The sequence below is a fragment of the Ricinus communis genome, chromosome 10 (genome assembly GCF_019578655.1).
Source record: "Ricinus communis isolate WT05 ecotype wild-type chromosome 10, ASM1957865v1, whole genome shotgun sequence".
Lineage (NCBI taxonomy): Eukaryota > Viridiplantae > Streptophyta > Magnoliopsida > Malpighiales > Euphorbiaceae > Ricinus > Ricinus communis.
Window position 1 is genome coordinate 13473681 of NC_063265.1, and position 26823 is coordinate 13500503.

At 33.3% G+C, this 26823-nt stretch overlaps 5 protein-coding genes across 13 annotated transcripts; 3 read left to right on the forward strand and 2 right to left on the reverse strand.

The window, feature by feature from the left end:
* Window positions 1-349: 349 nt before the first annotated feature.
* Window positions 350-3343, reverse strand: LOC8275001. Of its 8 annotated transcripts, none has more exons than XM_015715066.3 (6): window positions 3155-3343; window positions 2958-3061; window positions 2756-2831; window positions 2608-2679; window positions 2100-2197; window positions 350-1548 (listed from the first exon to the last, which is right to left on the reverse strand). In XM_015715066.3, exons 2-6 carry the CDS (start codon window positions 2992-2994, stop codon window positions 977-979), a joined length of 855 nt encoding a protein of 284 aa, XP_015570552.1. In that variant the 5' UTR covers window positions 2995-3061; window positions 3155-3343; the 3' UTR covers window positions 350-976. The 8 variants fall into 8 exon arrangements, with proteins under 8 accessions (XP_015570552.1, XP_015570550.1, XP_048225755.1 ...); XM_015715064.3 differs by having other exon boundaries at window positions 2756-2836; XM_048369798.1 differs by lacking the exon at window positions 2608-2679.
* Window positions 3344-3479: 136 nt separating this feature from the next.
* Window positions 3480-7921, forward strand: LOC8275002 (protein TRIGALACTOSYLDIACYLGLYCEROL 3, chloroplastic). Its single transcript, XM_002512574.4, has 10 exons — window positions 3480-4318; window positions 4541-4675; window positions 4889-4984; window positions 5145-5222; window positions 5311-5372; window positions 5491-5566; window positions 5930-6037; window positions 6922-7097; window positions 7166-7250; window positions 7518-7921. The coding sequence occupies exons 1-10, from the start codon at window positions 4058-4060 to the stop codon at window positions 7554-7556; spliced, it is 1116 nt and encodes a 371-aa protein (XP_002512620.2). The 5' UTR covers window positions 3480-4057; the 3' UTR covers window positions 7557-7921.
* A 485-nt stretch (window positions 7922-8406) lies between these two features.
* Window positions 8407-11469, reverse strand: LOC8275003 (receptor-like protein CLAVATA2). The gene has a single exon (XM_002512575.4). The coding sequence runs from the start codon at window positions 10755-10757 to the stop codon at window positions 8565-8567; it is 2193 nt and encodes a 730-aa protein (XP_002512621.1). The 5' UTR covers window positions 10758-11469; the 3' UTR covers window positions 8407-8564.
* A 2897-nt stretch (window positions 11470-14366) lies between these two features.
* On the forward strand, window positions 14367-18497 carry LOC8275004 (CBS domain-containing protein CBSX6). Its single transcript, XM_002512576.4, has 3 exons — window positions 14367-15043; window positions 15134-15510; window positions 17339-18497. Exons 2-3 carry the CDS (start codon window positions 15167-15169, stop codon window positions 18291-18293), a joined length of 1299 nt encoding a protein of 432 aa, XP_002512622.1. The 5' UTR covers window positions 14367-15043; window positions 15134-15166; the 3' UTR covers window positions 18294-18497.
* Window positions 18498-24497: 6000 nt separating this feature from the next.
* Window positions 24498-26535, forward strand: LOC8275005 (auxin efflux carrier component 5). Of its 2 annotated transcripts, none has more exons than XM_025156170.2 (5): window positions 24498-25214; window positions 25690-25775; window positions 25856-26013; window positions 26124-26200; window positions 26319-26535. In XM_025156170.2, the coding sequence occupies exons 1-5, from the start codon at window positions 24916-24918 to the stop codon at window positions 26389-26391; spliced, it is 693 nt and encodes a 230-aa protein (XP_025011938.1). In that variant the 5' UTR covers window positions 24498-24915; the 3' UTR covers window positions 26392-26535. The 2 variants fall into 2 exon arrangements, with proteins under 2 accessions (XP_025011938.1, XP_002512623.1); XM_002512577.4 differs by having other exon boundaries at window positions 24503-25595.
* The last annotated feature ends 288 nt before the right edge of the window (window positions 26536-26823 follow it).

A 26823-nucleotide genomic window follows, 5' to 3' on the forward strand; every position in this document is an offset into this window, starting at 1 on the left:
GGTTAAATGGTTATCATATCATATAAAGGACTTGAATAATATTTATGGAAACTATAGTAATTTGATGGGATGATTACATTCAAAATGTTTCTCAACGTTGAATGGCATTCAAGATTAAAGATTATCAGTTATGCATAGCATAAAACTACCGTTTAATATGTGGTTTTGAAGCCCTGTGTGCGCATATTGTAAAAGCCATGGTCCTTTGGGAGCTTACTGAAATTCAAATTAACCCATGCTAGCAAGAAGTTTCATTTCAATTGGAGAAAAGCGAACACCCGTAATCATACTTTGCATTGCAGCTATTGATTAATTTCTCAAATCATGAAGGTAGAAAATAATGCTCAAATAAAAAGAAATAGCTAATGATTAAGAGAGAAGGAAAGGAAAAATAACACAAGTCACCAACTTTCGTCCATTGTATAACATAAAAAACATATGTAATTATGCTTGCCAAAGCCTGAATCTCCTTTCAAGGAGTCAGGTGGCCATCGACCTTAGGTAGACTATTTTAATAAAGACAGAAGAATTTCAACGAGCTTCCATGCGGATTCTATTGTCTCTGATCACATGCACAACGATACTACCAAGGGTAGCTCAGGTTTGGATAATGTGCACTAGGGAAGAAGTTGCTAACAACTATGGAAAGCAGCTCCTGTTTTTGCTGACATGGCTCTTCCAGTGTAATAGAAACATCAACCATGCTTTATGCAGCACTGCCTTCATCAATAACACAGCCTTCTCTAAAATAGCTACTGCATTGGGTAGGCAAATAAATTACCTGCAGACAACCAAATGCAGATGGAAGTACCACCTGCTACATCTTGGTGTTTGGTCCTGTAGTCTGCAAAACATGTTCTCTCGCTTACATGCCATCAACAAGCAGGTGGTTAATGTGGATAATTGAAGAGCTTCTGCCATGAGCCCAACAGAACGAAAACAAACCAATTTCTCACACCAAAAGAACATTCAACCCTCACTCCATGTCAACTGGCTTTGTTGCACTGCATCTTGCAAGACCACCCTTTGATGATTGCAGTCCCAAGGCATGAGCAAGCATCCTCTTTGCGGCTCCCACGTGTTCCTCTTTTGAGTATTCCTTGACACGATTTCTACTTGATCCGTTATGAGATGTGCTCATATCAGTAGACATCTTACAAGCAGGTGCATGGGACATATTCCTCTTACCAGGCGATGATGCACTACACTGACGGTTATTGCTCTTTGCTTTATCATGTGAGTCAACATATTTCTGAGGCTGGAATATGGTTCCCTCAAAATCTTCCATGGGATCAATTTTATCCTTGTCTTGGACATTCAACAGGGTGGTTTGCACTTCGTATCCTTTACAATTCTTCTGTGGACTTAATTTTTGACCTAAAGCGTGAGCAATCATTCTACGTGCGACCACAGGAACATTTCGCGGCTTCTGCCTCTGAGGCTCTTTCATCTCTCCCACATCCACTGAAAAAATTCGTTCACGGGCCGCCGAATAAGCTGCTTCCCTCTCCTCAAGAGTAAGAAAAGAAGGTGATTTTTCCTTCAACACTGAGACAAGCATAAGTTGATACGAGATCTCAACATTGAGGGCATCAAGAATGGGAACATATCCAATAGCTTGTAAGAACAAAAAGGAAGGGAAAAAGGACAAAAGTTCTTATGCACCTATTCTCTTAAATTTGATGAGACTCGACCTGTCTTGGTATATTGAAGGTCATGTTGGAAGATAAACCAACATATACCATGTTGGCAATAGGTAAGAATCAGTAGCTACTGTGTTATGCTAGTAAGTATCTCAAAACAATATGAGAATGACATCTTCGCAACTAGCACTGTTTGAACTCTTTAATCTGTAACATTTTAATGCACAGTATGCTCCTGTTGATTCTTGTCATATTTGCTAGGATTAAGCCTTTCCCTCCTAATCATGATGAATATTCTTCTTTTCTAAGAAAACTTTCCTCTTACTATGTCAGACAAAGTAAAACGGAGAGCCAGTTTTTCAACCAGTCAATAATAAATCACCTGATGATTGCACATAACACAATGGAAAAGGTGCCGTATTCATTGTTTTACAAGAAAGGGCAGGGAAAATTTACCAGGAGAAGCACCATCTCTTCTCAATAATTGGTGTGACATCGTAAGAGGCTCAGGTTCATCATATTGAAACAAGATGTCATTAACAAGGATGGAAGGTCTGCAACAGAAAAAAATAAGGTACAAAGAGAAGAAAATTTATGAACACGGCCAAAAGCCTGGAGCTGAATAGTGAATCTGCAGCTTTGTAATGAATAAGTATGCATATCAAGTATCTTTTACTGCAAGAGTTTTTCTACGAGAAAGCACCAAACAGTAACTTTTTTAATGTTATATAAGGTATGTCCCAAACTTGAAAAATTTAATGAATATAGAGAGCTTACATATGTATTTGAGTCTTTCTCAAGTGATTGAATTTGGAAGGTGCAACCATAATAGAATAACAAATTGATGTAAGGAAATAGCATAGAAACCCTAGATATGGATGATAGCATGACATGACAAAAAATGGTGAAACTTTTCCCTTAATAAACGGTAAAAAAGAGCCCTTTCATGAATGTTATCACATACACTGATGTCTCTGGGCATCTCTCTAAAATTAAATGCCGTTCATCACCTTCACCAACAGATACATGAGCAAATCTACCACCACCAAAAAACAAAATTATCAATATTTAATTTTTCTTTTTGGAATAAAAGAAAAAAGAAAGAAAGAAACCCAAAAATATCAGCAAGGCGATGCAAGAGAAGGCGACTGTATGAATCCATGGGTTCCAACTCTAAAATCCCATCATCTGTGCTGCAAATATCCCATAAATACTTCTTCTTATTACAATTTGAAACTAAAAGCATGAAATTAAGACACACAGACACGCACAAACAATTAAAAAAATAAAATAAAATAAAGAAGAAGAAGATACCTAGTATTGTTGTCTTGAAGGAAGTTAACAAAAGCATCTTCCATTGAAAGCACAAGATGCTTACATCGTAGGTTATCTTTAACAAGATAGGCCAATTCCTCCACCTGCATTTAATTTCACCCAATTTCAAGAAAAGCAATCATCTTTGTAAATCGAAATTTTGACAGACCTAATTGCTTCAATAGATCATCAATTACCATAGCAAATTGAGTGACACTCATATTTGAAAACCACCCCTAATAATAATGATAGTAATACAAAAAGATAGAGTTTTATGCAGAGAGAGACAGAGAGAGAGGTAGTTGAAATCAGCAACGAATCTTCCTGGATAACTTCAAGGTTTGGTCCAATGGTGACTAGTAATATGTCGTCGTTTTGCTTTCATTCTAATCTATATTTTTGTCCTGCTCTAAGACATTAGTCATTTGTCAATAATAAAGCTCGCGTCTCCTGTCTCGTTACCCCCAGTCAATAGAAAGCAAACGCCGTCGTTTTATATCCTCTGATACCATTATAAATAATTTATACATGGTCCAATAATAATAACAGGCCCAATTGTAAACAGCTTCACCGATTCGGATCGGTTCAAAGATCCATTTTCTATCCTCGGTCTGGCTCTTCTCCGTCCTCTTTCTGGGCAAATAGAGAGAAAGTTTCCCCTGAAAGAACCACAAGTGCACAACAGAAGGAAAAGTGGACCTTACCTACCTAACCAACCACAGACCCACGTGTTTTTTATTTCTAATTATTTTCTTGAATTATACAAATTTTTCCACTCTTAAATTATTCAATTCACATCGGTTTAGCCTTTTGGTTTCTTAGCTAAACTTTCTTGGGTTTCACTTTCCTTCTTGAACATGTGATCTCTATTTGTTATTATTGGTTTATTAATCCATTTGGGTTTCCTCAAAATCACAATTTCTTTTGCTCATAACCTTCTTTCATTTTCACTTTAGTGGTGAAATTTGATTACTTGATGAAATCTTTAACATAAATTTGGGTATAGAAATATCACAACTTTTCATCTTCCTTGACCTGTTTGCCAACCCATTTGCTTTTCTCTTTATTTTCTCTTAATGCTTTTCTGATTTTTTTGTCTGATGATCGATCTGGGTGTGGTACTTTCAGCATCAAGTACACCAATGCCTCCACAAAATATGGTTTCTTTATCTGGTTCAACGTTATTTCCTGCTAGTATAGCTCATGGCTCTACTCGGTTCACTAGGTTCTCTGTTTGGAGTGCGGATACAGTCAATTCTTTCTGTTATAAGCAGCGAAAGGAACAAAGGAAGGTTGTTTGTTCTTGTATGGCTCCTCCAAGAAACATCAGCAGCGATGAATGTTCTGCAACCAGATACAATGTAAATCCATACCCTTATTATGTTTATGTAGTTCGGAAGTTCTTCTCTTTTTATCAAAAAAAAAAAAAAAAAAAACATCTTGTTCGCTCTTTTGTTTGATTATTTTCTTTCTAGTTAATAATAGACTTGTGCAATTGAGCTCAAAAAGAATGTATCTTTCTACTTGTCCCGAAAGTTAACTTGTATTAGTTGCGTATGATGTTTCCTTGTGAATTTGACTAGGATTCATACAAGTCAGAACAATTAAGAAAGGTATTGGAACCGGAGAATGAATCGGACTCTGATATTCTTATCGAATGTAGAGATGTATACAAGTCGTTCGGGGAGAAGCATATACTGAGAGGTGTGAGCTTCAAGGTGAAAATTGTTTTAACTTCATTTATTTTTGGTTTAACATCTGTTCTATCAGATTGTTATGCCTGTAAGCTATATGGATATAATTCTTGTGGTAAATGGTGTTGAGCCTTAGTGGGATTTGTGTGGCAAAACCTTGTAATTGCATCCAACGTTTTCTCTACCTTCTGCTTGATGATTATCCCCTTCTCCCAATTTTGTTCTTCACTTGTATAGATTAGGCATGGTGAGGCAGTTGGAATAATTGGACCTTCAGGTACTGGGAAATCCACGATATTGAAGATTATGGCAGGACTTCTTGCTCCAGACAAGGTTAGTCGAGTCTGGTTTGGTTTCATGTGCTCCAGCCTTTATTAAGTTGTATTATTAGTTTGTTCCCTTGCTACATAATGCAGTAATTACAATTTTGTTTTAGGTTTGTTCTATAGATGTTTTTGTGTATGTTATAGTGTATCTAATATCTGACAAGCAGGGCGAGGTTTACATCCGAGGTAGGAAGAGAGATGGTTTAATTAGCGATCAGGATTTGTCAGGTCTTCGAATTGGATTGGTAAATTTTCATTTATTTCAAATTGTATTATGAAGTCTCTTTTGCAGTTGTATTAGTAATTTTTATTTCTTATATACTTTTATGACAGGTGTTTCAAAGTGCAGCACTCTTTGATTCTTTGACTGTACGTGAAAATGTTGGTTTCCTTTTGTAAGATACTTTCAACATTACTCTTTTCTCCTCAGCATTTAGGATCAATAGTGTGGCTTCCAAGTAATGCTACTTGGAAAAGAATGCCTGAATTTGTTAATCTTTCTTAATTGCTTAGATATGAAAACTCAAGCATGAGAGAGGAACAAATCTCAGAGCTTGTGAGGGAAACATTGGCCGCCGTGGGTTTAAAGGTAAGCTTGGAGAGTGAATTTTAAAGTTTTTACATAATCAGCTGATCCTCCGGCTTTATGCATGTCGCTCAACTTTATGTTACTGTATGCTCAATCAATAGGTTAAGGCAACATATAGGAGTTGTAACTTTTTCCTTCCATCAGTAATTTTTCTTTATAGTTTTCCGTTTTCTCCTCATATTCTCTCCCTTCTTTATTTTTTATTTCTCATAACATTCTGATAATAGATTGAGTAAAAAAGAGCCTGTTTTGAAAAAACAACAAATAAACAATATGAAATATTTCTTAGAAGTTGAGGACTGACATCCTTTAAAAAAAAAATTCTAAATAAAATTACCAAAGTAACCCTTAATTTTTGTCCAGGGAGTTGAGGACCGACTACCTTCTGAGTTGTCTGGTGGGATGAAGAAAAGAGTTGCCCTAGCTCGATCTATAATTTTTGATATTACAAAGGAATCAATAGAGCCAGAGGTATGTTATGCAACCGAGTGCGTGTCAATATTTATGTTCTTTATGGAGATTTAAATATGTCCTTATTGTATTTAAAATTGTCTGCAATGAGATTGCTTCCCAACTAGTAAAGCATTATTTCACGAAAACCATCTCTTAAGAAAAACATTTACACTCTCTTTATTTATCAATTATGCATTTTCTCTCTATTTTTCGTTACAAAATGAAAAAAGCTCCTTTCCTGCATGGGCTACACAAATGACTAAAACTCTCTCCTCTATAGTTCTCAGCATCATTATATCAACTAGAATAACATACGAACCTAATACTTCCCAAGTTATTATGAAAGGCTTGTATACTTGAGGCATAAACCAATTTCCTTTCCTTATCATGTTCATTTCATATAGGAGTGAGAAGAAAAGAACCATTTATTATGTAAGACTATGCATGATCTCTATTCTCTCAAAATTGTTATTCTTAATAGCTTTGCAAGTTGTCCAACTACGTGCACTGAAAATATATCTGCAAATTAGGTGGAGCTAATGTTTATTAGAGATTGAAGTTTGCAATTTCATCTTCTCCATGGTTCCCTGTGATGTAAGGGCTGTAAGTGGGATTAGATGAGGAGAGGTAACATGAAAATAAAGCTTGGGGTAACATTCTAGACGTATTGCCAGTGAGGCTTTTTAGCGTCCAACTGCAACCAATTTTTGTTAATTATTTACAAGTTTGGAAAATGAAAAAATGTCAGTCGGTTTGATTTCTTGTCATTGTTTTGCACAGTGCCAATTTGTTTTTTTCTTTTTGTTTTTAAATTAAGCTAAAAATCAGAATAGTTGAAATACTGCACTGAGTTTTAAGTCTTTTGACCTTTTCTTCTGACAGTTTTCCTTAATTCTGAACAGGTGCTTTTGTATGATGAACCAACTGCAGGGCTTGATCCAATTGCATCTACTGTAGTAGAAGATTTGATCCGTTCTGTTCATATGAAGGCTGACGACGAACTTGGGAATCCAGGGAAGATTGCTTCTTATGTGGTTGTTACTCATCAGCATAGTACCATTAGGAGGGCTGTTGATAGGTTAGATGCTTTCAGTTTCTGCTGTGATAATGTTGATATTTTCATGTATTCTAATTATTCTGTTATAGGTTGTTGTTTCTCTATAAAGGAAAGATTGTTTGGCAAGGGATGACTGATGAATTCACCACATCATCTAATCCAATTGTTCAACAGGTAATAATTGGAAGTAGTTTCTGAATCTTTAGATTTTAGTTTGTAGTAAAATGTTTGATTGGTCAACTTTGTTTCATACGTATCAGACTGTTAGCTAATGTGCTGTGGTTGTGAATATGATAAATGATATTTTATCTTTGCGATCTCATTTCTCCCTCTCATGGATGATTATATGCATGTGCACTCATGTCTGTATGACTGCATCTGTTACTGAGGGAGAGATATTATATTGGTTCTAATGAATCCCTTGCCATTCTCTGTTTTCAGTTCGCATCAGGGAGCCTGGATGGGCCTATTAAATATTAGGATGTCAACCATGGGATTTTTACGCAATGGGATACTAAGATGAGAATTATTAGAAGCAAGTTCATGCAAATTTTGCTGCTTTCAGGATCTGGACTTCTACATGCTTATTATAGGTGATTAAAACTCATGGGGTCAAAAGAAATTAGACGAGTCCTCTGAGGTGCCATCTTTATATACAAGAGCCTTCTTTCTCTTTAAAATGTACCAAAATCATTATTCTTCTTGGTTTGTAATTTAGTTTATATTACTGGGGCAGTAATTTGGATCCCCTTTGTAGGAAAAGATAAATGCATTTAGACAGTGTAACAACTCTGACAATGTTGTTCTGAATTTATAGAATTGAAGTTTAAAAATATCTTTTTCTATATGAAGTTTGCCTTTACCCGGGAAAGGGGTCTATTTTATTCTGCATTCTGATGCAGGTTTGAGATGAACAAGAGTGCCATATAGCAATGAACAGATTAAATTTAACCAAAACTTAAAACATGACTTGGCCGTTATACCTATTTACTGTTCGTATTTGGGGAGCTTACCGAATGATCATTTATCAGAACGAAGCTCCAAAGATATAACAGTCTTGCACATTTACGAACAAATCTTAGAAGAACAAAAAGAGTCCATGTTCAAGAAAAATACTGGAGGATTGGAGTGGTACAAACATGTGGGAATTGGATGAACGCTTCATTAGGTGGGTTGGAGGTCTGTAGATACTTTCTACTGCAGAAGCTAGTGGAAGCGAAAATGACGGGCAATTTATTTTCATCGTTAACAGTCAATCATAATACATCACATACAATGGCAGGCGTAGAGCGCATAGAGACTAGCACATCAATGGACATTGCATAGGAGGTACCAAAATACTCATTAGCTTTCAGTAATTGAATTGCCACGTTTATAACAATCAATGACTCAACATTAGTACACAACGGCAAAGCACATCAACTCAATAGTTACTATGTTACTACAACAGAGGCAAGTATGTACAGTAGTTCGTTGGCATAATCTAGGTTAGACTTTTGTCTGGAGGATATATTTTCTTGCTCGAGCAGAACAGCATAGAACCATAACACCAAAATAGAAACTAATAAAAGCACCAAGGCAAAACACCCAAACAGAAATTGGACCCTCCATTTCTTCAGATGACTTCCCAGGCACTGCTGGAAGACTTGCTGCATCACACCTTCCACCAGAGGACTCCACACACAGATCTGGATTTCCAGCAAATGCACCTGGAAACTTTCTGTAGCCTTCTTTCTTGGGAACGAATCCAGAGAAACTGTTATATGATAAGTTCAAGAGGGTAAGACCTTTAAGGCTGGAGATGTTCCCTGGGATCTGACCTGACAGAGAATTATGTGACAGATCCAAAGCCCTTAAGCTTGACATCTTCTCTAAACCTGGAATTTCACCATCAAGAAAATTGTACGACAAATTCAGGTACTCCAAACCCTGCAGTCCAAAGAGGCTCTCTGGAATCTCTCCATGCAACAGATTGTCGGATAAATCAATTCCAACAACTGAAGACAGATGGTAGCTGAAGCTTAATTCATTGCTGTCAACAACCAACACCGATATTTTGATCTCTACAGCTTGCAATAAAATAAATGACTCAGTAGGCAGTCTCTGAACAATGTCTCCGTTGTTGAAATTCAAGCTAATATTGAAGTTACCATCCGGTATGAACCCAGAGAATTTGTTTCCTGAGAAATCCATCAATTGGATTGCGTCGAATGTAAATAACCAACTAGGGAGGCTTCCAGTGAATTTATTTCGGGCCAAGGAGAGATACCTGAGGTTTGACCATTTAGTTATTGCATCGTTCAGATTCCCAGAGAGATTGTTGGAACTAAAATCTACTATCTCGAGTGATCTACAACCTGCCAGAGTCAATGGAATTTCACCAGAAATCTTGTTGTTATTTATATCCAATATCTTCAAGCTATCCAAAGCGTCAAGTTCTGGTTGAATCTCACCAGAAAGATTATTGTTATTGAGTACCAATGCAAGTAGCTGAAAGCACCCAACAATATTCAGGGGAATAGATCCTGATAATGAGTTGTGAGAAAGATCTATCACTTGGAGATAAGTCAAATTTCCAATCCTTGCTGGGATTTCCCCACTAAGAAGATTGTGAGATAGAAACAATGCCTGCAAACTCTTGAGTTCTGTGATTTTCAATGGGATACCACCAGAGAAGCGATTATGAGATAGATCAAGAAGAACAAGCCCTGATTTCTCTGTTGTTTCTGCAATCTTGGTTGGAAGCGGACCAGATAAGTCATTGAAACTCAAGTCCAACTCGAGAAGCTCCTCGGAGAAAACAAGTCTTGGGGATATTGCATGATTCAAGTGATTAAATGACAAATTCAAATGTCTCAACTCCTTTAGAGAAGAAATGCATGTAGGAATACCCCCCATGATAGAATTATTAGCCAAATTCAAAACATTAAGAGACTGAACAGAGGCAGAAAAACAAGGCAAAGTACCTGAAAATGTATTAGACCCAAGATTGAGGACAACTAGGGACTGATAGAAGTCGTGAAGATTGCCAGATAAGAAATTGTTACGAAGATCCAAATACTTTAAAGAGTTCAAATGAAACAAGCTCTCTGGTATTTCCCCTTGAAATGAATTGAAGCTCATGTCAAGTTTTTCCAAACTTGATGAGAAATTACCAACCCATAAAGGAAGAGGACCTCCCAAATCATGGTTCCCATTCAAATTAAGTTCCCTCAGCTGACTAAGTCTCATGAGTGTATCAGGGACAGCACCACCAAATCTATTGTGACTAAGATCAAGAACTTTGAGATTCTGCAACCAGCCAAAACACAATGGAATTTGGCCAGTGAAGCCATTTTCGGACAAAACCAAAGATTCAAGAGAGATTAATCTGCACAAATTTGGGTGGATATACCCTGACAAATTCATGTTGGTCAAGTTGATTGAAATGACACGGCCAGTCTGATTTTCACAGGCAATTCCAGTCCAATTTGTGCAGTTAGAGCCAACCCAGGTTGACAACAAGTAACGGTTTGGTTCTTGAATATGTGCACGGAATTTTATGAGTGAAGCCCTGTCTTCTGGATGAAGATCAATGCAATGAGACTGGTATGAACACAGAAGTAACGATATCAAGAATGGCAGTAGATGTAACTTAAGAATCTTACAGTGTCCGATAGCGAGAACCCACTTCAGTTCCATCTTTGACAAGGACAATAATGCAAAACTAAAGCTTTCCAAGAATCAAAGGAAGCAAGAGAGCAGGACAGGACTTGAGACAGCTATCATAGAGGTAAAATGCAAAAACCAATCTTCTTCAATGACTGGAGCTCAAGATTGGCCGCACACAGTTTAGTGGCAGTAAGTGTAAATTGAACATGTTAAGGGTAAAACGCCTAAACCCATCTTCCATTAGTTAAGGTTTAGTAAGGAGCACGATATTGGTGAGCAAAAAGTAAAGAACTCAATAAAGATAGAGAGAGAGCAGGTTAAGTTGGATGGCTGTGTAAAGAACTTCACATCACATACATGAAAATCTAAAATTCAATAAGAATCGAGACAACAAAAACCAGTTGGTGAAAACTAAAATAAAATGAAAACAAAATCAAAATGGAAAGATGAAATCTTTTACAGTATATGACCAAAAAAATAAATTGAGAGAGAGAATTGACAAGAACTCACTAAAGGGTGGAGCATTAGCATTTCTTGGAGAGTAAATAAGAGAGATTGTGATGATGCTGAGTTCTCTTGAGGAATATTGGACATTCTCATTCCCTCTTTGTTCTCTTTAAACATTAATGCACCATTAAAGTAGAGCTCCAATATGACCTTTACAGTGTAAAGTGAAAAGCACTTCCATTTATTCCTTTCCTTTGCTGTTACTTTTTTCTTGGTTCTGAAAATGAACTGGGCCGGAATTCAAAACAGAGATTCGCAGACCCGCTATGCTTGATTTTTGACTATCCGTTGGGCCCAAGAGGAGCGAATATGCCACAAGAATCAAACATAAATTTTTTATTCAGAATTTTTAAGGTTATTACATTCAAACTCAATTCAACTTCATATTTAGATTCGCATACGCTCAGATATTAACATATATATTTATATATATTTAAATAAAAATAATATTAATGTCCAATAATTCAGAATAAAATTCAAATAGATATTTTATTTTTATTTTTAGAATGAGGTAATAAATATAGTAATTCATTTTATTAAGTTTATCAGCGTCATAATTTAAATCATATTTTATTAATATAAATAAAATTAAAATACTAAAAAATATAATTAATTATAGATTAAGAATGCCAGAAAAAAAATTTGTACTTCTTGTGAAATTAGTAAAATTAAAAATAATAAATTAGTAATTAAATCCTTAAAAAATAAAAATCATAAAATTACAAGAAACTAATCGTTTATTTTTGAATTGCACAGTTATTATTATTATTTTGATTATAAAATTAAGATTATAGATATAATTTAATTAATTTTTTAATATTTAATATTAATTTATAATACCTTAAGAAATAATAGCAAACTATTTTTAAATTTTATTAATGAAATAATAAAAAATTATTTTAAAATATTTATTTATTAATTCTAGTATTATATAAATTATCAAATATAATTTATATAATTAAAAATTAGTTTATTAGTGAATGTGATATCTTAAAATATTATTTTTTATAATTAGAATTATTATCTAATTAGAAAACTAATTTATTAATTAATATAATATTAAAATATAATTAGTATGCTATCTTTTAGAATAATCATTATTTAAGTAGAAAACTAATCATTATCTAATCAGAAAACTAATTTATTATTAATATATATTTTTTAGGATTAGAATGAGTGTTTAATTAAGAATATAATTTATTAATCAATAAATTAATAAAAAAATCATAAAATTACACATGAATTTAAATTTCATGTGTCAAAAACAGTACACATTCAAAATAAAAATTTTATGCGCCAAAAATTAAATACACATATTAAAAAAATATTAAATTTTAAAAATTAATATATATAGATATAAACTAAACTCCATCTTCTTCCCTTATTTCTCATTTTCTTGAATACTTATTAGCAATTTATTTCCTTTACAATTCTCAGCAAAAACCAATAAATTGCTTAAGCAAAAAAAAATTCCCTTCGATTCATAAACATTAGCAACACTTTCCATCTATTCTATTAATTATTGAAAAATAGGAAAAATAAATTTTCTTAAGATTTATTAATTAATGAAATTATTAATCAAATATAAAAAGAAAAGTCATTTATATATCCAATTTTATTTTTTTATTATTTTTATTTATAAATAAAGGATTAATAAATTAAAAATTATAGCAATTATGACTATGTTCATTGAAACATGATGAGAAAAACAAAAATTAGAAAAAGAAAAAGAAAAAGTTTCAACTTTCAATGATAAAATACAAATTATATTATTTATCAAAAACACTGTCCATGCGAAAATCAAGCTATAAAAAATTAAATTTAAAATTTTAAAAAATAGTATATATGATAATATTTTTTGAATATTTTTTTATTTAACTTTTTAATTTTTATATCGGTCGATAAATATTTTATACCAATTTCAAGTTAGCTATAGTCGTATAAATAAAAAATATAATTGTTTTTAATAAATATTTTTAAAGAGAATAAAATAAAATATGTAATGAAAAAGAAAATTAGAATGTTTTTGTAGTGGCTTGGAAAAGCCTGCATCCGACGGCTTGAAAATTGAAACATCATTTTCAGGAATGGTGATAAGAACAAACTCTGCCCCACAAATTGAAACTCTAAAACAGATTATAATAAAAATGGTTATTCTTTAATAAATTAAAATCACGTGAAATCGGATCCATAACTTCTTAATTATATGCGCAAAATATTTAAATAATTTATATCAATAATATTGTAAAATGATAGATACAAGATATTTTAAGATTTTAATATTTATTTTTAAATTAATCTCATTTTACTATTAAATTGAGATATTGCATAAAATACGATAATATTATTTTATTAAAGAATAAATAACAGTTAAATTATTGCAAAAATGTCAAAGCAATGAAAATAATAAATAAAGCCAAAACCAAAAGACAACTAATAGTATAATATCCACACACAGACACCAGGTAGCGAATTATTTGCATTAATTAATATATTTGTCTTCCAATCATGTAGCTTTATAGATCTAGTAATTGGATATAATTATACTACTAGTATTTATTTAATTTAATTTAAATATTGATTGTTTTTTTATTATGAGTTTTAATTTAATTTAAATTTTTTGAATATTAGTTATTTACAATTTAATGAAACACATAGATATAAACTATTTAAATAGACTTGAATGAATATTAAAAATCACATATGAACAATGTGAAATGAGTAAAAAAGACAACTATTTGAAGGATTTAATAACATTTAAAATTGATTTATTTTTAAATGGTCTATGATGAGAGGAATCAATTTATCAAAAATTAATTATTAATTTTAATAATTAAATAAAATGCAGTCCTCATATACTACTCATCCAGGGTAAAAGAGAAAAATTTTAATATCTATAATATGAAAATATAAAAATATAAACAGTTGAGAAATAGATATATAATTATTTATTATAGATTTTGGAAGCAAAATTATTATACTATTTTGTTTAAGGATACAAAAAAATCATAAACTTGAAAAAAAAGTAATAATGATTAAAAAAATCAGCTAGTGATACACGCGTCGCTATTTCATTAGAGAAGCAGAGTCTAGAAATATCCAAAGCATGTCGTGAAATTAGCGCTGCCTGAAATTGGGTTTATAATTATAGATCCAACAAAAGAACCAAACCCAGTTCAATAATTCACCGTTATTGTCAAATCTAATCTAAACCCATCTCTCCTCTCACTCTCTCTTCCTCTCTGTATTAAAATAAAAAAGAAACTGCCCAATTTTGACGCTTTGAGCGACACACAAGTACCAGAATCATAGTCAAGACTCGGTGATTTCAGGGGAGAGAGAGAAGAGATTATCTTTGATGGGCCTTAACCTAACAATCGTTCTTCGATGGCCAAATCTTGCATCATCATCATCCTCTTATCTATTTTACCATTCCACCATACTAACAACACCAATTTCCTTCCTTTTTTGATTCTTTATCGTTTGCCCATTACTGGGCTTCACCTTCTCCTTATCTTCCTTCACTCTCTTTTATAGCTTTCACTCTCCTTTGCCGGTTCCTCCGGTAAGAGTTATAATTAAATCCCTGTCAGATTAGCTTCAAAGACTTCCAATTTTCTTAAAGATAAGAGGAAGAAAGTATATTTTCTTTTCTTTTGTTTTATTCCTTACTAGACAAATTCTCTACCTTTTTATTTCATAAATACTTCCTTTATTCCGTTTGGTACGAAAAAACATAAAAAGGCAATAATAAAGATTTGAACTTTGAATATCCAATAAAGCAAGAATCCTTAATACGTCCAATTGAGGTAATTATTGGCATATATTGTTACTTACATAATAATTAAAGCCCAAATGAGGATTATTGTTAAAATGTTTCAATCGTTCTTCCTCTACAGATTGTTATATTAGCTTTTAAACAGTGAATTACAATGGCGTCTGTGTTTCTATATCATGTTGTTGGAGATCTGACGGTAGGGAAGCCTGAGATGGTCGAATTTTGTGAGACTGAGACGGTGGAATCGGCGATTCGGGCAATCGGAGAGTCCACGGAGTGTGGAATTCCAGTGTGGAAGAGGAGATCGCATGTGAATATGATTGAGAATAATGAAATGAGGCAACAGAGGTTTGTGGGCATTCTTAATTCTCTTGATATTGTGGCTTTTTTGGCTAAAGCTCAATGCTTGGAGGATCAGGAAAAGGCTATGAAGACTCCAGTTTCTGAGGTGGTTGTTCCTGATAACTCACTATTGAAACAGGTCGATCCTGCAACAAGGTTAGCTTACATAATTCTTGGAACTTCTATTGTTAGATTTGTGATTGTGATGTGTTTTATGATGATAAGTTCGCATGGTTTTTTGCTTGAATTTGATACTCTGTGGGAACATGTTGATGGATTGCTGTTCCTGGTAGTTATTGTTTTTATTAGTTGCTTCTGGGATTCAATGACTTAGACTATTTCAATTATGGGTCTCTGCTGTTGTTTCATTCAGAATTCTATGTTTGAAATTGGTATATTTTCAAATTGATTACGTGAAAATTAGTGGAAATTTTCTAGTTACCACTAAATATTGTCGCACCAAATATTTTCACGGATTTTTCATGATTCTTGTAGTTATTTTGGCTCTTAGAGGTATGAGAATGATTGGGGTGTATTCTAATTTGTTTTCTTATTGTCAACATCATTGTGTTTTATGTGGAAGTTATGCATGTGGTGTTTTACCTAACTTAAGTATTCTACTTATAATCCTTTTTGCTGTTGCCTTTTCCCATCATATCATGAGCATTTATCTTCAACTTCATTCTCATTTATAAATTCTTTTTTTCCCCATTAGACCTTATACCTTTTTATACTATCTTTTTTTGATTTATCATGCAGGAGGAATGTGCCTGTTTCTATTGTTTGGGGAAGGGTGGGAGTAAATGTGGATGTTTGGTGTATAGTTGTGCTCGAGAATAAAAGTCCAATTTTGATATTTTTTGTGATTTGCACTGGGTTAACTTAAAACCAAAGGATATGACATGGACTTCATAGCATTTGGTTCTACCAAATGGCTTTCATGTATGTTTTTGACTTATAACTAGATGACACTCCTGTGTTGGAAGCCTGGAACAAACTATAATCAATGTGTTATAAAGGAAAAACTAAGGGATGTAGATCTAGAATCTACTAACCTTTGCCTTGGTCGCTATCTTGTAGACAAGAAATTGAAAGCACCATAGAACTGTGGTCTTGAGAGTTGAGACAGTCTTTGAGTTAATGTAGGCAAAAGAAAGAGGAGAATGATGGCTGCAGAAGGAAAGAGAGCTGGTTGCTCTTGGCAGCCAAAACGAGCATGTTTTTGTAGTTAGAATCCACCACTACATCTGCAATATTTTTATTGGTTCCTCATAGGCCTTGAACCCTTCACATTAAATGAGGTCTATTTTGTCTATTATCTGAAACCATGGTATGGAGTGGGAGCAAAAGTTGCAGTCAAGGTGAATTAAGTAGACGATGGAGAGGCTGCAATCAATGTCAATGTGGTAGAAAAGATGAGTGAGGTTATGGCACGTCAGATATGCTTCAATTGGTCCATATGACATATATGTGATAATATCATACATTACTGAATATTCATGCTTAATTATACTCGATCACATGCAATTCCTGCCTATAAAGTTAATTATTAACATTCTTTTATCAAATGTTGAAATGTATGCGTGTGGCTGATTTGGATGTTTGAACTCTTTTTCTTTACAGATACTTCTCTCTTCATATATGTAGTCTTGGAATTGAGCTTTGCTTAGTTCTTTTTCTTCTAATAAACACAAATAAATTTATTTATTTTCAGTAAATTGGTTGTTATTTTAGGGTACTGATATGGATTAATTATTCATGCAAGTACCAACTTAATCCTTTAAGATCACGGGACTTCTGCCTTACTTTTCAGATTTGCATGTTGTTCATTTTTCCTCCTATATCATGAAATAGAATAATTTCTTTGTCAAATTTTGAGAGTTTCAAAATGCCTTGTGATCTGAGATGAAACCAAATGCAATTATACTTCACGATATATGTTACTCTTTAAAGTTTCTTAACATCTCTCTGGTGTTTCTGGTAGATTGATTGATGCATTAGAGATGATGAAGCAAGGTGTAAAGCGACTTCTGGTCTCCAAAGGTACAGTATGGAAAGGCATGAGTAAACGATTTTCAATTCTCTATAATGGTAAGTGGCTCAAGAATGTTGACTCCAGCAACAGCAGCAACAACCTCATGGGCAACAGCAGCAACAACCTCATGAGCAACATTAGTCGTCCTTCATCATCTTCCACCACTATTAGCCGGGACAAGTTCTGCTGTCTTTCCAGAGAAGATGTCATCCGTTTTATTATTGGCTGCCTTGGTGCTTTAGCCCCACTCCCTCTTTCCTCCATCTCGTCACTTGGAGCCATTAACTTTAACTACTATTCTGTCGAAGCTTCTCTTTCAGCCATTGAAGCTACACAAAAATTACCCAAAGACCCTTGTGCAGTTGCCGTTGTGGAGCCCATGCCAGATGGCCATTCTAAGATCATAGGGGAAATTTCGGCCTCAAGGTTGTGGAAATGTGATTATTTGGCTGCAGCATGGGCTTTAGCCAATCTTTCATCAGGGCAGTTTGTGATGGGTGTTGAGGATAATCTGACTGCAAGATCACTTCCTGATTTTACAGTAAACTCAACAGTCAGCGATAATAACACAGCTAATGGCGGTGGATCAACAAGACCGAAGAAATTCAGCAGCAAGAGCATTGGGTTCAATCCAGGAAGCTCAAGTTTTGGAATTGGCAGGAGCATGTATAGGGGCAGAAGTGCACCCCTAACATGTAAGATCACAAGTTCATTGGCAGCAGTCATGGCTCAAATGCTTTCTCACAGGGCAACTCATGTATGGGTGACTGAGGCTGATAACGACGAAGTTTTAGTTGGAGTGGTTGGTTATGCAGACATTCTGTTTGCTGTAACTAAACCACCTGCATCCTTTATTCCTATTAATCGATCTACTGAGGGCTTTCCAACTGAAATTCAAAATTGAATTTCAACTTATTTATTTTATCTATAATAGATACATATTTTTTTTGCAGTTGTAATTTATATGCTTTGCTTCAGCAGTTTTGAGGTATTGGAGCTTGATGAGTTGTACAATGTTGTAATAATTGAATAATGTTAATGATGCAATTTGTGTGCTGTTTGTATATTATTATAGGGTAATGTATACATATACATACTCTTCAAATCATGCCCTTATTTTCTCCTGTATTTCATTGCAAAACGGGGCGTTACAAAGATCATGCGAGTGGAAGCATACAAGCAACATACTAATAAATAATGCATATTGCCCCTTAAAATTTCTGCTACAATAATATTTTTTTTGTTTGTTTTTGAAAATAAGATCAAATCTCTATTAATCTCCAGCTCAATGTTGTGTTATTTTCTGATGATTCGATCAACTGATAATGATTGAAGGCAGTGTTTATGTTATGTACGGCTTAAGCATGTTGCACCCATTTGGCCAATTTCCTTTTCTTTATATAAATGTCCCCCAACTCTTGTGATTCATTTCCCCATTAATTATAGCACTACTATTGTAGGACTCGTGTCCTATTTCTCTTGTAAACAATGTCCTTTTTTCTTTTCTTTTTCAACACATCTCTTTAGTAGTTCTTTGAAATCGACACACATGTTGTCTCATTGCATTTCCAAATGACCTAGATTCTAGTGATTTTGGACTAAAAAGTTCATTTTTTTCACCCATGGACCCCCACCGCAATTCATTGTCCTCCTTGTTTATTATTTGTTTGGCCAATTGTCTTGATGAGACCAAGTAACAGTTCAACTTTTACGTTGTGTATTATTTTTACTATCTTTTATTTGCCTGATATATGTGTACAGCCCACGTACATACATAGGATATAACACTAGATTTTACTTGTACATAAAATGTATATATCTAGTACAGTTTGATTTAAAGATGTAATATACTCTTGCAGTGTGTAAGAATTTTCCAAAAAATCAAATACATGTTATTTAAAATATAAATCTTTAATTGTCATTCCAATGTATATTTATATGGTGGAGTGGAGAGAGCATATACACAGTTCTTTCTCTAAATCATTTTCCATCCACATATATTGCCATACAAATGGTATAAAAATATTGAGTAAGATCAACAATTAAACATCCAATATCATATCTTGTGGTGGTAATAGCATAGGAAGATCCATGTGTATATATATATAATTCTGCTAGTTGAATACATATGTGCATGAGAGTGAGATTGATGCTCAAAGAAAAAGTACTATATCAGCATATTGATGCAATCTTTATGAATTATATATTCTGATTACAACATGCACCCACCAATCTTTGTTCTTTTCTTTTTTTGTTTTCTTCCTTGCATTAAAAAAAGGATTTGAAGTTTGCAAGTGGATTCTTTCAGAGTTTCAGTCACCTGATGTATTATCACTCGATGAACCAAAAGAATGAGCAAGTAATAATATGATATGGTGCTTTACTTTGCATGCTTGATATCAAAGAGGAACCTGGATTGTTTGGCACCACCCGTTTTGGAATCAGTTCCTCTGCACAAATAGCCCCAGTTGCTTCTTGTTGCAAAGCTCATAATAAACAAACAAATAATGGAGCATGATTATGTATGCCCCTGACCCTGAAACTGGCACAAAATATTTAGTGATCAATACTTGAGGAAATAGAATAACAGCTCCAGCTCTTACGGTCTTGCAAGGAAGAATCATGAATCCCCATCTGGAGAACTATGGAGAAGCGTACAAAAGAAACAATATTTATCTTAATCTCTACACATTAACTAACATAGAACTTCTGCTGGCAACTTGGCATATACTAAGCTTTTCGTCTTTCGTATGGTCTTGGTTGGAATGACCAAGTCTATCTTCTCTCTTTCTGAATATCTCCAGTTATTAGAACAATGCTGATTCAAAATTACGCCCTGACATCATGAGTCCGTATTAATTATATGTTATAGCTCTCATTTTCAATACCTACTTAACTATTTTCTTTATACTTTGACCTTGATGATCTCCACATAGAATTGGCAGGAACCAGTTCTTTTTTTTTTTTCTTTTTAACCATGACTCAGCCATCACCATGGATAGGCATGCTTTTAATTGTAACATCGAAAATACAGACAAAAGGGAAGTACGTGGGATAACATTGTTGTTTGCATTTTATGTGAGACAGCCGAACTCTTTTTTTTTTTTTCTTTCTCTTTAAATCATATTCACTCATATGCGCATACTCATCATGCAATAAGGTAAAAATGCATGTCTATCTAATAGAAAGAAGTTGGCAGATTATCTTTTAGGCATCCTGAGCAGTGATATGTAATTTAGTAGTTGTAAGTGCACGAACCGTTTCTATAGTAAAAGTAAGTTCGCCACGAAGTCGATCTCTGAAGGAACTATGAGGCCACTTATTATAAAGAATAATTATCAGCACAAAATAATAAAAATAAATCTAAACAATCTAAATCAGTATTTGAGAAAATAATATTTATAAAGTGAAGTAACTAGACAATAAATGAATATGCAATGCAAATGCAAAATGTTTATGATTTAAAACTATATGCTAAAAAGAGTATTTAGTCTAGCCATTTACTTAGTAATCTCATTGTTTTACTTCAAGCCTAAATCTAATGAATGAGATGGTGATGCAACATAGGTTTCTTATATAAACATAGATTAAAGTAAAGATAATTTTTTAATACTTTTAACTTAAAAAATTTCATAACAAATATTACTAGTAAATTAATATGATAGTCAACCGATAATAATAGATGAAACTAATATATATATGAAAGTAAAAAATTTATTTATTAAATAAATAAATAACAAGATTCATACAAAAATAAAAAGATTAAACTAAACACTTATGAAAACTAGCCTAACATATTTAACTCTAGAAAGACATAAAACAAATAAGTAAAAACTTCCTCTAAATCCAGAATTTCTTTAAGTAGGAAGATTGAACGGATTGTCGAAGCCCTTCAAAATAAACTACTGATTTTCTTAAACTAATTTGTAGAAAAAGTGAAACCAGGTCGAATCCCAAGAGAACCAATGTGAATAGCTTTTCAAAGTAAAATAAAAGGGGGGGTTTTTGAATGTTTGAATCAAAATTATAAATAGGCAGAAAATAATGAAGACTGAATATTAAAGTAAATAAAAATCAATCTTAACAAATTTCCAATTCAAGAGTGCTAATTCCATCCAATTGTAATCATGATCATAGGCTAAAATATCAATTCTTCTATTCAAGTACTTAGTCTACTTATTCGAAAAAGCCGCAACAAGTGTAATTCTCTTAATATAATTGACTCGAACCCAACATCCAAATCAAAACTTACCATTAGTCAACTGGGCACGATAGCGTTCCATATCAACTTAATGATAGCATTAAGAATAATGAGAATGACTAAACCAATATTAATATAATTGAGATAACTGCAATTGAAATAACCTTGTTCCTTTATTTCCCTAGAGCCTATCATGCAAGCTATGTAATTCGAATAAACCGTAATCACACACACATAAGCCAGCTCCTTGCTACTTGTGTCAATCGTTCATGACAATTACGGATCACAAACTCAAAGTTTAGCAATAGAAAAATCAATATCAAAGTTGAGTCATCAGTTCAATCAATATCAATAACTCATAAATAATAAGAACAAGAAATAAAGAATACTTGAATTAAAGAAGAATTCTGTTAAGCACAAAGCCTCACAAAATCACAATTGGAATTTATTCAATCTTGAATTAGAAACTAAAAACTTAGTCACTCATGGTGGAGTAAGAATTCACAAGAATTGTAGAGAGCAGAAGAAGAATAAGAATATGAATGAATTAAAGGTACTTCCAGCCGTCCTTATATAGAAAGTAAAACCTTAAACCCTAATAGAATCCTTATAAAAAAGAAATAAGCTTCCTATTTAATCTTATCCGTACAAGAAAGGATAAGATTAAAAGTGATCTAAATAAATTAAAACCCTAAATACATGGAAGAAAGTTCTATTAATCCAACACTTCCAAAAATAGAAGAGATTAACTAGGGATAGGTCCACCACAATGAAAACTCTGAAAATTTCGAAGCTCTCCTTAACATCTTTTAGTAGCTCATGGGGTGCAAGGCGTGGTCACGCCTTGTTGACAGTAGTCTTCTGCACAGATTTCTGCGGAGCTTATGGGCTGTAAGGCGTGGTCACGCCTTGTCGACAGTGATCTTCTATGCAGATTTCTGCACTTCCTCCAAAAGACTTGGTTTCTGATAAATGATGACTTAAAACATGTCTTTAGGCTGGATTTTGCTCCATCCTTGATATTTCATCACCTAAGTCAGAATAAACATAATTTCCATAATTAAGTACATTATTCAACCAAATCGCAAGGAAATTAAACACAATAAATATAACTATTTGTGACTTATCAAAGATGATTGGTCCTCACTCTCCACTTCTTGAAAAGCTCCTTAGATCTTAAAAAGAGTAATGAAAACTAAACTAAAGTGTTTATGAAGAACTATAGAGAATTATGGAGAGAAAAATGGTGAGCAGGTGTAAAGAGCTCTCATCTCTAGAATTAGGTTTTGCAGAAATATATATAGATAAGAGTCCTCCTCTAAATAAGTCTCCCTAGAGATGTATACCTAATATAAGTCTATCTAATAGATAAGATTTAAAGTATTTTTATCTCCACCAAATACTATCCCTTAAATAATTTTTAATATAAATCATAATAATTATACAAAATGACTAAAATATCTGTTGGGCCTTGTAATTAGCAGTCTATGCGTCTTAAATTTGAACATTGACATGAACATATCCATTTAAGCTTCTTTTTGAGTATTTAGCTTTATATTTTTCTCTTTTGGCTGATACTATCTGAAAATAAACAATTAAGTTTAAATGAGATAAAAATACATATTTTTACTATATTATATATATAAAAATATATCATTAAAATTTTAAAATATTCTAAAATATGTATATATAATTTGGACCAATCAACCAGCTGGTCGAAGTCGAATGTGATGAAATTAATGATAATTACTCCGACCTTAATATAGATTGACCTGTAGCAGTGAAAGATATATATTGGCCGACCAAATTTAATCACTTACCAAGTAATATATGCTAAATGTGAGTTTGTGGAAGCAAGCAACAATATAAGATATTCCAACCTTGTTTATATGTTCAGTTCCTCAATTATTAAACAACTGTCTCATGCCTCACATAGTTGCATATGTAGAATAGGACAATTCCATTCCAGGATTAAAATATTCTAGACATGAAAAAGCCATTAGTACTCTTAACCATCCACTCATTATACAAGAAATGCATTCAACTTTAAGGAATTGGAGAAGGAAAAAGAACCCAGAAAAAAGAAAAGAAAAGAAAAGAGACCATCAATTCAATCAACTAGGTCCAGAGAATTGAAATCAAATTCTTGCCCCGCAAAATATTGCATTTCACAATTCAATCAACAACCGTTAAATAGGAATATCTTACAGGTGTTTGAGTTAATAATGCAAAGCATTGATGGATTTCTTGGTAACAAGATCGTGTTCGTGCCAGCATAATATGTGATGATCTGAAAATTGGAACTTATTCTGCATAAATGCTCATAAGATATTACAGTGAGTTCGTACCATATATATCCTAAGACCAGAAAATTCTTCTAATTTTTTTTTGTTTGTTTTTCTCCCTTTTAGTTTCTTGAGCTCAAGAATTGAAACCTTTGTATATATACTTGCATTATAAGAGAAAAATGGTTCTTGTGAGTACCAATTCCGCGTCAAATCTAGCTAGTCAACGTGACATAATTCCATACAATAGAACAATTTTAATTTAAAAATCGAATACAATAGAACAATTTTAATTATTCGACATACTGATTTAATTATTTAGCACTAGAGAAGTACTTTAATTCTTACAAGATCTATATAAATTTATCTATATAAGAAATCAAGCCAAATTTTGCTTTCTTAAGCTATAAAATTGATAAATGGAATATGATTAATTGCCAATTACCAAACGCTGCCTTTAATCTATCATTCATCTTTCCTACGTATAGACCATAGATTTAGTTAATGTTGCATGTGTCTATATGTCACTAGCTATCTCATCAATGCAGCAATTTCACAAAACCAGAGAAAAGGAAAAGAGAAAAACTATTTGCAAAAAGGTGGGTGGAATAATCTCTGGACCTCATTCCTTATTCTGCAGAGAGAAGAGACACGATTAATTTCTGACCATAAAACAAAAACCCATTTGTGAAAGCAACATCACATTTCCATGCACTACTTGGAAAGGCCTTAAATGACGCCTTCAACTTCAAGAATCCACGGCATAGAATACCATACACCCACCAACCCATATCACCTATCTCATCTCTTATTACAATAATACAACACAGGCAAAACAAAATATGCTAAATTGCTTGGTACCTTTGCCATTGCCATGCATATATATAAATACTTAACCTAGCTTGCCCCATTTCAAAACATTCTACGTTCTTCCTATCCTTGAAAAAGAATAAAGAAGGTACGTAGTAGCTAAGCAGTTCTTTGAAGAGGGTTTTACTTATATATCTTGATTTAAGAAAAAAAAAACAAGAAACAAAAAAATGATAGGGTGGGAAGATGTTTACAAGGTCATAGTGGCCATGGTACCACTGTATGTTGCCCTACTTTTAGGATATGGGTCTATAAGATGGTGGAAGATATTTACACCCGAACAAGGTGGGGCTGTAAACAGGCTTGTTTGCTACTTCACTCTCCCCCTCTTCACCTTTGAGTTCACTGCCCATGTCGATCCATTCAAGATGAATTATCTATTCATTGGCGCTGATGCTATATCCAAGTTCATTATAGTGGTGGTTCTTGCATGTTGGGCGAAGTTCAGTAGCAAAGGAAGCTACACATGGTCCATTACAAGTTTCTCTTTATCTACCTTGACTAATTCACTAGTCGTGGGTGTTCCTTTAATGAAAGCCATGTATGGTCCAATGGCAGTTGATCTTGTTGTTCAATCATCTGTCGTTCAGGCTATCATATGGCTTACAATTTTATTGTTTGTGTTAGAATTTAGAAGAACCAGACTTGATATCTCTTCTTCTAATTATAATAAAAATAGTGATAATTTAGAGAAAGATTTGGAGGGAAGTGGTAGTGCAGGTAACATGGCAATAAGCAGTAGTGGACCTTCTTTTTGGGTTTTGATGAAGGTGGTGGGGGTGAAACTTGCTATGAATCCTAATTCATATGCATGCATTCTAGGCCTTGTTTGGGCTTTTATAGCAAATAGGTATACACATATTCACACTTGTAATAACAAATTGTTACGTTTGCTTGAGAATCTTCCCTTACTAACTCTTGGGTTTTCTTTGAAATTATTGTAGGTGGCATTTTGAGATGCCAAGCATCATGGAGGGATCTATTCTGATTATGTCAAAGGCAGGAACAGGCACTGCCATGTTTAGCATGGGTATGCTGCGTCCACTACATTATTTCCTTTGGGTTTTAGGTGTTAAATCTTGAAAGTAATATCGTATTGTGCATGGACAGGGATCTTCATGGCTGTACAAGAAAAGGTGATAGCCTGTGGTGCAGGACTAACTGTGGTAGGGATGATCCTAAGGTTCATTGCTGGACCCGCAGCAATGGCTATCGGCTCTATTGCTGTGGGTTTGCATGGTGACGTTTTACGTGTTGCTATCATTCAGGTAACAACATTTTTATAATTATAATTAGAAAAAAATAGATATATTAAATATTAACCATATAAAATAGATAGAATAAGGTGTTGATGAATATTTATTGAATTGTTACACAGGCAGCATTACCACAATCCATTACCTCATTCATCTTCGCTAAGGAATATGGTTTGCATGCTGAGGTGCTTAGCACAGCGTAAGTGTCACAGCCAATGAAAAAATAATATTAAATTAATACACTGAATTATCAGATATTGAAAAGTAGAAAAAGCAATGATACAATTAATCATTTATTATCCTTTGCATTTTTGCAGTGTGATCTTCGGAATGATTGTGTCGCTTCCGGTGTTAATCGCTTACTATGCGATCTTAGAGTTTGCTCATTAGCCATCTCAAGATTATTATTTTTTTTCTTTTTTTTTTTGAATAACAGAGGGAGAGAAAGGAAAAAAGAAATTAATTGTCAAATTATTACTTGTCATGTGCTACATTTAGTGGAAAATCAATTACTTTAGTACGTCTGATTTCTAATTTTTATATTTTAAATTGTCTTTGAAAGATGATTTTGAAAAAAATAGAAAAGAAAAGAAAAAAATGACTTGGAATATGCCACAATAATATATCTAAATTTATTTGATTATATAATCAATTATCTCTCTTTTCACTTTATTATTCACGGTAAATAAGATGAAAAAATATGACTAAAAAGGAAGAAATAAGTATTTTTCTATACATATATATATATATTATTTCTTTCACTTTATTACTTTGTGAATATAATAATTAGTAAATAATAACCAAATTAGATAATATTGTTAA